Source organism: Daphnia pulicaria, chromosome 1 (genome assembly GCF_021234035.1).
Source record: "Daphnia pulicaria isolate SC F1-1A chromosome 1, SC_F0-13Bv2, whole genome shotgun sequence".
Taxonomy (NCBI): Eukaryota; Metazoa; Arthropoda; class Branchiopoda; order Diplostraca; family Daphniidae; genus Daphnia; species Daphnia pulicaria.
The window spans coordinates 18,352,214-18,365,555 of NC_060913.1; the positions used below are offsets into that span (position 1 = coordinate 18,352,214).

Genomic DNA, 13,342 nt, shown 5'->3' on the forward strand with positions numbered 1-13,342 from the left:
AAAACCCCCAAAACGGTCTCTTTGAGTGGCGGATCGCTTGTTAAATGTTGGTTACGAAATCCTGTACAACTGAAACTTTTTCCTCTATCTGTTGCACTCAGCAACTTTTCCTCTATTGCACTGGCCCGTAAGAGGATCGAACTCATGACCTCCGCGTTATTAGCACGGCGCTCTAACCAACTGAGCTAACAGGCCTCATATCGATAATCGGCCAAGAACGATAAAAAATCGTTAATACACAATCAAACGTAGAGATTATAACAGTGAAGGGATTCGAACCCTTGCCTCCGAAGAGACTGGTGCCTAAAACCAGCGCCATAGACCACTCGGCCACACTATCATGTTTGTTATAGTGCCCTAAGGTTTTAACATAGCAGATTCTTCATGGGACTCTTCTAGATCTGACCAGATGGACGCTCTTAGGATCCTGTCTTGCTTTGCTGGGGATCTCGCCGACTGGTTCGCATTCAACTGGGTCAGACTTAATCCTGACAAGAGTGATTTCTTGTACTTTGCACCTTTTGATCTTGCTTGTTTGTTGCCTCTGTTTCCGCTACGGATGAAAAATCAAGTCTTGAGCCCATCCAACTCAGCAAAGCTTCTTGGAGTGACTCTAGTCAGCGATTTATCTATGGACAGTCAGATTTCTGCCTTGGTAAAATCATCCTACTACCAACTGTATCGTCTTGGGAAGATTCGAAATCAGCTTACAACATCTGCTACAAAAACGATGGTTCACTCCCTGGTTATCTCTCGTCTGGATTATGCAAATTCTCTTCTCGCGGGTCTGCCGGCCTACAAACTCAAGTCTCTTCAAGCAGTCCAGGATTCAGCAGCTCGCCTTATCTACCGCGGCCGGTCAATCTCGACCGAGGACGCAAGGTACCGCTTGCACTGGCTCCCAGTTCAGCAAAGGATCGATTTTAAGATCCTCTTGATGGTATTTGACTGTCTTACGGCCTCAGCACCACTCTACCTCCAAGAGACAATCAACTTGCACGTCCCAGGCCACACAGGACTTCGATCATCTGCTCGGACACTCACTGTTGATGTTCATAAGGCTTCTAGCAGAAGATTGTCGAGGAGGGCGATTCCCAGAGAGGGGAGACGAGGAGCTTACGTGAAACCATTCGCCACAAAGGAAAAGCTGCTGATGAGGTCTTTCTCCAACTATGCCCCGCACACTTGGAATCGTCTTCCAGCTCTGATTCGTTCCACAACCAACCACCCAGCTTTCAAGAAACTTATTAAGACTCATCTATTCTCCTTAGCGTTCCCTTCATTTTGTAAATAATGTAAATCGTAGCACACTCTGCCGTCATTTGATCTTTTTTGCGAAAGTGCGGGATAAAAATTCAATACATACATACATACATACATACATAGATGGAAATTCGTGTTTCTTTTTTTTAAATATTGGTTACGAAATCCTTTACAACTTAAACTTGTTCCTCTATCTGTAGCACTCAACGACTTTTCCTCCATTGCACTGGCCCGCAAGAGGATCGAAGTCATAACCTCCGCGTTATTAGCACGGCGCTCTAACCAACTAAGCTAACAGGCCTCACATCGATACTCGGCCAAGAACGATAAAAAATCGTTAATACACAATCAAATGTAGAGATTATGACAGTGAAGGGATTCAAACCTTGCCTCCGAAGAGACTGGTGCCTAAAACCAGCACCATAGACCACTCGGCCACACTATCATTATTGGTATCGTGCCCTAAGGTTTTTACATAGCAGATTCTTCATGGGACTCTTCTTTTTGGGATTTCGTGTTTCTTTATTTTAAATGTTGGTTACGAAATCCTGTACAACTGAAACTTGTTCCTCTATCTGTTGCACTCAACGACTTTTCCTCTATTGCACTGGCCTGTAAGAGGATCGAACTCATGACCTACGCGTTATTAGTACGGCGCTCTAACCAACTGAGCTAACAGGCCTCATATCGATACTCATATCTCATATCGATGGGGATGTGGGGTGTAGTGGACTAGAGCGTCAACACTTTGGAAAAAGGCAATGAGGCTCTGGTTTCGAACCCCAGCTGAACCCGTCATAAAACTGTAAGTAGCGCCCTTGAGGCAGCATGCATAACACAGGATTCTTGATTGCTTTCAAGGATATGACGTTAAATATACTGCGGTGTGTTCAATCACATCTAAATTGGAAACTGAAGGCGCTTTGAGCATATAATGGAAAGGCGCCATATAAATACGTACATTACATTACATTACTCGGCCAAAAACGATAAAAAATCGTTATTACACAATCAAATGTAGAGATTATGACAGTGAAGGGATTCAAACCCTTGCCTCCGAAGAGACTTGCGCTTAAAACCAGCGCCATAGACCACTCGGCCACACTATCATTATTGGAATCGTGCCCTAAGGTTTTTACATAGCAGATTCTTCATGGGACTCTTCTATATGGGATTTCGTGTTTCTTTATTTTAAATATTGGTTACGAAATCCTGTAAAACTTAAACTTGTTCCTCTATCTGTTGCACTCAACGAAAATTCCTCCATTACACTGGCCCGTAAGAGGATCGAATTCATGACCTCCGCGTTATTAGCACGGTGCTCTAACCAACTGAGCTAACAGGCCTCATATCGATACTCGGCTAAGAACGATAACAAATCGTTAATACACAATCAAATGTAGAGATTATGACAGTGAAGGGATTGGAACCCTTGCCTCAGAAGAGACTGGTGCCTTAAACCAACGCCCTAGACCACTCGGCCACACAATCATGGTTTTTATTGTGCCCTAAGGGTTTTACATATCAGATTCTTCATGGGACTCTTCTAGATGGAAATTCGTGTTTCTTTTTTTAAATGTTGGTTACGAAATCCTTTACATCTTGAAGTCGTTCCTCTTTATGTTACACTCAACGACTTTTCCTCCATTTCACTGGCCCGTAAGAGGATCGAACTCATGACCTCATCGATATTAGCACGGCGCTCTAACCAACTGAGCTAACAGGCCTCACATCGATACTCGGCCAAGAACGATAACAAATCGTTAATACACAATCAAATGTAGAGATTATGACAGTGAAGGGATTCGAACCCTTGCACACTATCATTATTGGTATCGTGCCCTAAGGTTTTTACATAGAAGATTCTTCATGGGACTCTTCTATTTGGGATTTCGTTTTCTTTATTTTTAATGTTGGTTTCGAAATCCTGTACAAATTAAGCTTGTTCCTCTATCTGTTGCACTCAACAACTTTTCCTCCATTGCACTGACCCGTAAGAGGATCGAACTTATGACCTCCGCGTTATTATCACGGCGATCTAACCAACTGAGCTAACACGCCACACATCGAAACTCGGCCAAGAACGATAAAAAATCGTTAATACACAATCAAATGTAGAGATTATGACAATGAAGGGATTGGAACCCGTGCCTCAGAAGAGACTGGTGCCTTTAACCAGCGCCATAGACCACTCGGCCACACTATCATTATTGGTATTGTTCCCTAAGGTTTTTACACAGCAGAATCCTCATGGGACTCTTCTATATGGGATTTCGTGTTTCTTTATTTTAAATGTTGTTTACGAAATCCTGTACATATGAAACTTGTTCCTCTATCTGTTGCTCTCAACGAAAATTCCTCCATTGCACTGGCCCGTAAGAGTATCGAACTCATGACCTCCGCGTTATTAGCACGGCGCTCGAACCATTTGAGCTAACAGGCCTCTTATCGATACTCGGCCAAGAACGATAAAAAATCGTTAATACACAATCAAATGTAGAGATTATGACAGTGAAGGGATTGGAACCCTTGCCTCAGAAGAGACTGGTGCCTTTAACCAGCGCCATAGACCACTCGGCCACACTATCATGGCTGTTGTTGCGCCCTAAGGTTTTTAGAAAACAGATTCTTCATGGTATTCTTCTAGATGGGAATTCGTGTTTCTTTTTTTTTTTAATGTTGGTAACGAAATCCTTTACAACTTAAACTTGTTCCTCTATCTGTTGCACTCAACGACTTTTCCTCCATTGCACTGGCCCGTAAGAAGATCGAACTCATGACCTCCGCGTTATTAGCACGGCGCTCTAACCAACTAAGCTAACAGGCCTCACATCAATACTCGGCCAAGAACGATAAAAAATCGTTAATACACAATCAAATGTAGAGATTATGACAGTTAAGGGATTCGAACCCTTGCCTACGAAGAGACTGATGCCTATAACCAGTGCCATAAACCACTCGGCCACACTATCATTATTGGTATCGTGCCCTAAGCTTTTTAAATAGCAGATTCTTCATGGGACTCTTCTATATGGGATTTGGTGTTTCTTTATTTTAAATTTTGGTTACGAAATCCTGTACAACTTAAACTTGTTCCTTTATCTGTTGCACTCAAGGAAAAATCCTCAATTACACTGGCCCGTAAGAGGATCGAACTCATGACCTCCGCATTAATAGTACGGCGCTCTAACCAACTGAGCTAACAGGCTTCATATCCATACTCGTCCAAGAACGATAACAAATCGTTTATACACAATCAAATGTAGAGATTATGACAGTGAAGGGATTGGAATCCTTGCCTCAGAAGAGACTGGTGCCTTTAACCAGCGCCATAGACCACTCGGCCACACTATCATTATTGGTATTGTTCCCTAAGGTTTTTACACAGCAGATTCTTCATGGGACTCTTCTAGATGGGAATTCGTGATGTTGGTTACGAAATCCTGTACAACTGAAACTTGTTCCTCTATCTGTTGCTCTCAAAGAATTTTCCTCCATTGCACTGGTCCGTAAGAGGATCGAACTCATGACCTCCGCGTTATTAGCACGGCGCTCTAATCAACTGAGCTAACAGGCCTCATATCGATATTTGGCCAGGAACGATAAAAAATCGTTAATACACAATCAAATGTAGAGATTATGATAGTGAAGGAATTCGAACCCTTGCCTCAAAAGAGACTGGTGTCTAAAACCAACGCCATAGACTATCATGTTTATTATTGTGCCTTTAGGTTTTTAAATAGCAGATTCTTCATGGGACTCTTCTAGATGGGAATTCGTGTTTCTTTTTTTTAAATGTTAGTTACGAAATCCTTTACAACTTAAACTTGTTCCTCTATCTGTTGCACTCAACGACTTTTCCTCCATTGCAGTGGCCCGTAAGAGGATCCAACTCATGACCTCCGCGTTATTAGCACGGCGCTCTAACCAACTGAGCTAACAGGCATCGCATCGATACTCGGCCAAGAACGATAAAAAATCGTTAATACACAATCAAATGTAGAGATTATGACAGTGAAGGGATTCGAACCCTTGCCTCCGAAGAGACTGGTGCCTTAAACCAGCGCCATAGACCACTCGGCCACACTATCATTATTGGTATCGTGCCCTAATGTTTTTACAAAGCAGATTTTTCATGGGACTCTTCTATATGGGATTTCGTGTTTCTTTATTTTAAATGTTGGTTACGAAACCCTGTACAACTGAAACTTGTTCCTCTATCTGTTGCAGTCAACGACTTTTCCTATATTGCACTGGCCCGTAAGAGGATCGAACTCATGACCTCCGCGTTATTAGCACGCCGCTCTAACCAACTGAGCTAACAGGCCTCATATCGATACTCGGCCAAGAACGATAAAAAATCGTTAAAACACAATCAAATGTAGAGATTATGACAGTGAAGGGATTCGAACCCTTGCCTCCGAAGAGACTGGTGCCTAAAACCAGCGCCAAAGACCACTCGGCCACACTATCATTATTGGTATCGTGCCCTAAGGTTTTTACATAGCAGATTCTTCATGGGACTCTTCTAGATGGGATTTCGTGTTTCTTTATTTTAAATGTTGGTTACGAAATCCTGTACAACTGAAACTTGTTCCTCAATTTGTTGCACTCAACGACTTTTCCTCCATTCCACTGGCCCGTAAGAGGATCGAATTCATGACCTCCGCGTTATTAGCACGGCGCTCTAACCAACTGAGTTAACAGGCCTCATATCGATACTCGGCCAAGAACGATAAAAAATCGTTAATACACAATCAAATGTAGAGATTATGACAGTGAAGGGATTCGAACCCTTGCCTCCGAAGAGACTGGTGCCTAAAACCAGCGCCATGGACCACTCGGCCACACTATCATTATTGGTATCGTGCCCTAAGGTTTTTACATAGTAGATTCTTCATTCGACTCTTCTATATGGGATTTCGTGTTTCTTTATTTTAAATGTTGGTTACGAAATCCTGTACAACTGAAACTTGTTCCTCAATCTGTTGCACTCTGTTGTAATAATAAACTCTACAATTAGACACAAGAACACTTCTGCAATAATTTATTAACTTATAAACACGTACCTTCACAAAGCACAGAAATAAGATTGTTCAACTTAAAGATATCAAATATAACCTGGTTACAAGTCGGACGACTATCTCCTGTCAGGTGTCACAAAGAAGAAGAAGGCAAGCTAGAGTTCTAGCAGACGAAGTGAGAGAGACATCTGGTGATAGGAAGGGAGTGGGTTTCAGCAACTCAAATCTGGTTTGGCAACGCGCATTTGGGTTGTAGAGAGAATAAACACAACATGTCCCTCAAGACAAGTGCGCGAAGAAGAAATAATAGTAGTACCGGAATAGTACACAAAATAAATAAATAGAAATAAACACAAAAGAGGAATGAAATCCAAAACGTCCCTAAAGTCAAGAGCGTTATTCTGGTTGCTCACAAATGTTCAATCTTTCACGCAATTTCTCGAATCTTGGAGCAGCCAACGCCTTGGTGAATATATCCGCCAGTTGATTTTCGCTTTCGATGTAGGAGATGTCAACCTTCTTTTGTTCTTGCGCCTCCCGCACAAAGAAAAAACGCACGTCAATGTGTTTTGTTCGCTGATGGAACACAGGATCGCGAATGAGGGCGATGGCGCCTTGGTTGTCGCATCTTAGTGGCATGGCTGAGGTGGGAGCTCCTAATTCAGAGTGAAAGCGCTTGAGCCATATGGCCTCTTTTGCTCCTTCCGCCGCAGAGATGAATTCCGATTCCGTGGTTGAGAGAGCGACGCATGGCTGGCGACGGCTGAACCATGAAACCGGATCGTTGTGTAGTGTGAATACGGCTCCGGATGTTGATCTCCGGTTTCCCAGGTCTCCAGCGTAATCCGCGTCGCAGTAGCCGTACAGTTCGTCGTCACCACCTCCAAATAGGAGGCCGAAGTTTAAGGTTTTGTGTAGATAAGCAAGGATGCGCTTGAGAGCTTTCCAGTGTTCTTGTCCTGGGCTTTGCGAGTATCTCGAGACTTGCCCAACGGCGTAGGCGATGTCTGGTCGTGTTAAGTGGGTGAGGTGCATCACCGAGCCAATGCATTCCATGAAGGGGATTTTGGCCATTTCTTGTTTCTCCTCTTCATTTTGTGGGCACATCTGTGGTGTGAGCTTGGCGCATGGATCAGCCGGAACGGACAAAGTGGAACAGTTGCTCATGTTGAATCTCTCGAGTACGGTCTTGACGTAGTCTGGCTGTGAGAGATGAATTGTGCGTTGGATTCGGTTGCGGTTGATATCGATTCCGATGAATCGATCGGGTGGAATGGAACGAACGTCAAATTCCTTGCCAAGGAATTCCATCATCTCATTGAGGACTGCCTTGGTGCTGCTGAGAATGAATCCGTCGTCGACGTAAAGGATGAAAATAGTGATTTCTTCATCCGCCTCCCCTTTACGAAGATGACGATAATACACGCATGGGTCAGCTATGCTTCTTGTGAGTCCAAAAAGGATGAGGAATTCGTTGAATTTGATGTTCCATACTCTGAAAGCCTGTTTTAGACCATACAGGCTTTTGATGAGACGGCAGACTTCTCCTTCTTTTCCTGGAACGATGAAGCCCTCGGGTTGTTTCATGTAGATTTCCTCGTCTAGGGTGCCGTAAAGGAAGGCAGTCTTGACGTCCAGTTGGACCATTTCTAAGTCCCTTGTAGCAGCAATGGCCATGATCACGCGAAGAGAATAGTGTTTGGCTACTGGAGCGTAGGTCTCGGTGTAATCTAGCCCTGGGATTTGCGAATATCCTTTGATGACAAAGCGGGCCTTGTATCTTGCAGGCGTGCTTTTGAATCCGGGTTTGAACTTCATCACCCATTTTCCTTCAATTGCTTTGCGGTCTGGTGGTAGCTGACATAAATTCCATGTATTATTTTGGATGAGTGACTCATACTCTTCAATAATCGCTGGAATCCAGAGTTCTGAATCGGCGCAGGAGATGGCCTCGAGATAACTGCTAGGCTCTATTGGTCGAGACTTTGTGCTTGAATTGGACGTTGTTGAAGGCAAGCCAAAGATAATTGCTAAAAAAAAATAAAGTTATAACTGATGTCTGTTTGTTTGTTTTGTCGGTGTGCTTGTTTATACCTTGTTTGGCTATTGATTGCCTATACTGGAGGTATCGCTCAGAAAATTTGGGACGGCGAGCCGATTGACGGGTTCTCTCGTTGTTAACCTGACGGTCAACGCGAGAACTTGTGTTGATTGCGTTAGGAGATGTGTCCTGGACGATTTCTTCATCTATAGCTTCATTGTTGATTTTCGCGCCATCTTGTATTCCATCATCAAGTGGCCTTGAAATTTCTTGAGGAATATTGATGTCGGTGGGAGCTTCGTCAAGGTCTAATTCTTGAAAGACGGGCTCATCTGTTTGTGGCTCCTTCTAAAAAAGAAAGAAATCTTTTAGTTCAGTTTTTGTTTCAGAGTGAAGAAAGAGTACTCACCGATTGCTTCTTCATGTCATTGTAGAACATAGTTTCGTCCACCTTAACATCTTTGCTAATGAGAATCTTCTTGGTGGAAGGAATGTAGACTCGAAAAGCGTTTTGAGTGTTACAGCGCCCAACGAAGACTCCTTCTTGGCTACGGGCTTCCAGTTTTGATGATACTGATGGATCTCTTATGAACGCTCGTGAACCGAAGATTCGGATTTTTGACAAATCAGGTTTCTTGTCATACCAGTAGTTGTAGGGAGTGAGCTCACCAGTTCTGGAAAGAACTCTGTTTCGGATGTAGGTGGCGTAAGAGACGGCTTCTGCCCAAAGAGATGAGGGTAGTCCACTGGAAAGTAACATACATCGGACGATGTCCAGCAGGGTCCTGTTGGTACGTTCGGCTGTGCCATTTTGTTCAGGTGTATACGGGGCGCTTGTCTCATGTCGAATCCCCTTTTCTTTGAACCAATCGTCGTTCTCGCTGTTTACGTATTCTCCTCGCCCATTATCTGTCCTCAGAGTGAGCATGTAATTTCCAGTTTCGTTGAGCAGCGTCGCATGGTAGAGTCGGATTAGTGAGGGTACTTCAGATTTTCTTTTCATGAAGTAGACCGTAAGATGACCACTAAAATCGTCTTTAAAAGTGACGTAATAGGTAGTTCCTCCAAGACTCGGGGACGCGATGGGGCCCCAGACATCCGAATGAGTCAGTTCACCTATCCTGCCAGCTCTGTGTCGGCCTTCTTTGAGCGAGACTCTTGTAAACTTTCCTATCTCGCAGCCAGAGCAGAGTGATGCTGGAATTTCACAGTCACCATCGATGTTAAGACCAACGGCCAGATCTTGTCGCAGCATCTTCAGGAGCATTTGATAGCCAAGGTGGCCGAGGCGCTTGTGCCATGTGATGAGTGATGCTCGGATATCGGCACCATGTGCGCTATAGAGGGAGAGTTCAGCGCTTCTTCGTACATCTTTTTGAGTCGTCTGGATATCAGGTTCGAGATCAAGATGGTAAAGGGTGTCATCTTTTCTTTCTCCGGTGAGAACAATATCTTCTCCTCTCATGAACGATACCTTAAATGAGAGATTTAAGTGAGCATATACGTTATAAGTGTATGTATGTATTTTCACAGTACCTTGTTTTGCTCAAAGTGCGCTACTAATCCGTTGGCAGTAGCGGCTCCGATGGAAAATAGATTCACGCCAAGGCCTGGTATGTAGAGTACCTCCATCAGTGTGTTTGAGGTTTTTATTTGATTCATCATAATTGTGACGTTAATGCTGCCTGTGCCCCTTACGTCCAGCTTGCTGTTTCCTATTCCTGAATAAGGAAAGAGGATTTCAGTAAAGTTGTAAAATTTGTTTATAAAAAGAAAGAATTGTTACCTGACACAGACCAGCTACCAATTTCGATTGGTTTGAAATCTGAAAAGAAGCTTCTCTGGTCGGACATATGTTTCGTGGCACCTGAATCAGCAAAGAAAGCAAATATGCTTCTTGGATCAGGTTTGGATAACGAAAGCAGTCCAGTCGAGTGTTTGCCTTTACCCCCGACGTCTGGGTAGTCATGCTTTGAGTAGCAATCTTTCTCTTGGTGGCCCGGTTTCGAGCAAAATTCGCATTTTGGGCGTGAGTCTTGATCAGCTCTGTAATGTTGTCTCGATCGCTTATCTACAAATACTCCTCGAACTCCAAAGTGTTTCTTTCCTCTTCCACGAACACCAGGATATCCACCGCGACCATGGGTGTAACCGCCATTTGCTCCTTCATTCGCGACAAAAGCTCCTTCAGTCACGTTGCCGATCTTTTGATAGGACTTCACGACATTTTCTTCGGTAAGAAGTCGCTGATGGAGATGATCTAGAGTGCGGTCTGCGGCTGGAACGCTTGCCCATACAGATCTCACGATGCGAAAGGTTTCTGGAAGAGTGGCTAAGGCCTTTGACACCAGTTGGATGTTGCTGAGTGGTTGTTCCCGCTCTCTGAGCTTGTCGGCCACGTTTGAGAGCTTTTGGATGTGAGTCCTCATGTCGTCGCCTTGAAAGGGTTGAAGATTGAATGTATAATTAGCTTTGAGGAATTTAGTTTGTAGTAGACTATACAAGATTATACCAGTCGTGTAGTTGAAGTCGTAATAGTTCTGCCAGAGTAGGTGCAGATGCTCTTCTGTCTGCAGTTGATACTGTTGGTTCAGCCCTGTCCACATTTGAGTTGCGTTCACGCATATATACAGGTTTTCCTTCATTTCCTTAGTTATAGTTGCCATGATGCAGTTTCGAGCTAAGACGTCCTTTCGTGTCCATTGCCGTATGGCTGCTTCATTCAAAAGTAGATTTTCTTCATTGCGTTCCTGTTAGGAGGAAAAGAAATTATGAAGTTGTTAAGATTGTCACATGTTATCGCATGACATCGTCCTAGGACGAAATAAATCAATAATTATTGCAGCATGAATGACTATCAGTGTTAGGGCTGATTTGAGCTAGTAACTAGCAAGGTGAGAAATGCCCTTTAAAATAAGAGTCTTACTTGACGTAGGAGACAAAAGAAAGTATTACAAAAAAAAGGAATTTGGAAACATTCACAGATGGCACTTAGACCATGATCATTTGGTGTGACTTGGTTTAGATGGGTCTGTGAATGTGGAAATCAAAATTTACATATAACAAAAAGAGGAGAATTGCAAGATTGATGACTACGATAAAGTTTAAAGAATTTAGACTGAAGTTATATGGAATGGAATGTGGCATTTCACACTTGTATGTGCCATAGGGCAAGCATCATCAGTAACCATAGGGCATTTGACGCTTAACATGTGCCATAGGGCAAACTTTTCAACACGTTCTGTAACCAGAGACTAGTTGAGTGATAAATTAAAAGTTTGTTACCTCCTCTGGACATAACTCTGTTCCCAACACAACACGATCAATCTCCATTGCCTGGAAGCATAAGTGTATCTCATAGTTCCATTCTCTATGATTCGTGCCATCAAATTTTGGCACGTGAGAAACTGCTCTCAAAGAATTAAAGTCTTGTGCAACGTGTTCGGCCATTGTAGTTAAAAGCTACGTTAATCTGGGCCCATAACCTGTTGTAATAATAAACTCTACAATTAGACACAAGAACACTTCTGCAATAATTTATTAACTTATAAACACGTACCTTCACAAAGCACAGGAATAAGATTGTTCAACTTAAAGATATCAAATATAACCTGGTTACAAGTCGGACAACTATCTCCTGTCAGGTGTCACAAAGAAGAAGAAGGCAAGCTAGAGTTCTAGCAGACGAAGTGAGAGAGACATCTGGTGATAGGAAGGGAGTGGGTTTCAGCAACTCAAATCTGGTTTGGCAACGCGCATTTGGGTTGTAGAGAGAATAAACACAACACACTCAACGACTTTTCCTCCATTCCACTGGCCCGTAAGAGAATCGAATTCATGACCTCCGCGTTATTAGCACGGCGCTCTAACGAACTGAGCTAACAGGCCTCATATCGATATTTGGCCAAGAACGATAAAAAATCGTTAATACACTATCAAATGTAGAGATTATGACAGTGAAGGGATTCGAACCCTTGCCTCCGAAGTCACTGGTTCCTAAATCCAGCGCCATAGACCACTCGGCCACACTATCATGTTTGTTATTGTGCCCTAAGGTTTTTACATAGCAGATTCTTCATGGGACTCTTCTACATAGGAATTCGTGTTTCTTTTTTTTAAATGTTGGTTACGAAATCCTGTACAACTGAAACTTGTTCCTCTATCTGTTGTACTCAACGACGTTTCCTCCATTGCAGTGCCCCGTAAGAGGATCGAACTCATGGCCTCCGCGTCATTAGCACGGCGCCCTAACCAACTGAGCTAACAGGCCTCACATCAATACTCGGCCAAGAACGATAAAAAATCGTTAATACATAATCAAATGTAGAGATTATGACAGTGAAGGGATTCGAACCCTTGCCTCCGAAGAGACTGGTGCCTAAAACCAGCGCCAAAGACCACTCGGCCACACTATCATTATTGGTATCGTGCCCTAAGGTTTTTACATAGCAGATTCTTCATGGGACTCTTCTAGATGGGATTTCGTGTTTCTTTATTTTAAATGTTGGTTACGAAATCCTGTACAACTGAAACTTGTTCCTCAATCTGTTGCACTCTGTTGTAATAATAAACTCTACAATTAGACACAAGAACACTTCTGCAATAATTTATTAACTTATAAACACGTACCTTCACAAAGCACAGAAATAAGATTGTTCAACTTAAAGATATCAAATATAACCTGGTTACAAGTCGGACGACTATCTCCTGTCAGGTGTCACAAAGAAGAAGAAGGCAAGCTAGAGTTCTAGCAGACGAAGTGAGAGAGACATCTGGTGATAGGAAGGGAGTGGGTTTCAGCAACTCAAATCTGGTTTGGCAACGCGCATTTGGGTTGTAGAGAGAATAAACACAACATGTCCCTCAAGACAAGTGCGCGAAGAAGAAATAATAGTAGTACCGGAATAGTACACAAAATAAATAAATAGAAATAAACACGAAAGAGGAATGAAATCCAAAACGTCCCTAAAGTCAAGAGCGTTATTCTGGTTGCTCACAAATGTTCAATCTTTCA

General features: G+C 43.1%; 1 protein-coding gene and 7 non-coding genes across 8 annotated transcripts; 1 reads left to right on the forward strand and 7 right to left on the reverse strand.

The window, feature by feature from the left end:
- Positions 1–121: 121 nt before the first annotated feature.
- Positions 122–195, reverse strand: Trnai-aau. The gene has a single exon. It is a non-coding gene; the product is annotated as a tRNA-Ile (tRNA).
- A 63-nt stretch (positions 196–258) lies between these two features.
- Positions 259–340, reverse strand: Trnal-uag. Its single transcript has one exon. It is a non-coding gene; the product is annotated as a tRNA-Leu (tRNA).
- Positions 341–409: 69 nt separating this feature from the next.
- On the forward strand, positions 410–1,294 carry LOC124346842. Its single transcript, XM_046798414.1, has one exon. It carries the CDS (start codon positions 410–412, stop codon positions 1,292–1,294), a length of 885 nt encoding a protein of 294 aa, XP_046654370.1.
- Positions 1,295–4,398: 3,104 nt separating this feature from the next.
- Trnan-auu lies at positions 4,399–4,472 on the reverse strand. Its single transcript has one exon. It is a non-coding gene; the product is annotated as a tRNA-Asn (tRNA).
- An 800-nt stretch (positions 4,473–5,272) lies between these two features.
- Trnal-aag lies at positions 5,273–5,354 on the reverse strand. Its single transcript has one exon. It is a non-coding gene; the product is annotated as a tRNA-Leu (tRNA).
- Positions 5,355–5,654: 300 nt separating this feature from the next.
- On the reverse strand, positions 5,655–5,736 carry Trnal-uag. The gene has a single exon. It is a non-coding gene; the product is annotated as a tRNA-Leu (tRNA).
- A 300-nt stretch (positions 5,737–6,036) lies between these two features.
- Trnal-uag lies at positions 6,037–6,118 on the reverse strand. Its single transcript has one exon. It is a non-coding gene; the product is annotated as a tRNA-Leu (tRNA).
- Positions 6,119–12,661: 6,543 nt separating this feature from the next.
- Trnal-uag lies at positions 12,662–12,743 on the reverse strand. Its single transcript has one exon. It is a non-coding gene; the product is annotated as a tRNA-Leu (tRNA).
- Between the last annotated feature and the right edge of the window lie 599 nt (positions 12,744–13,342).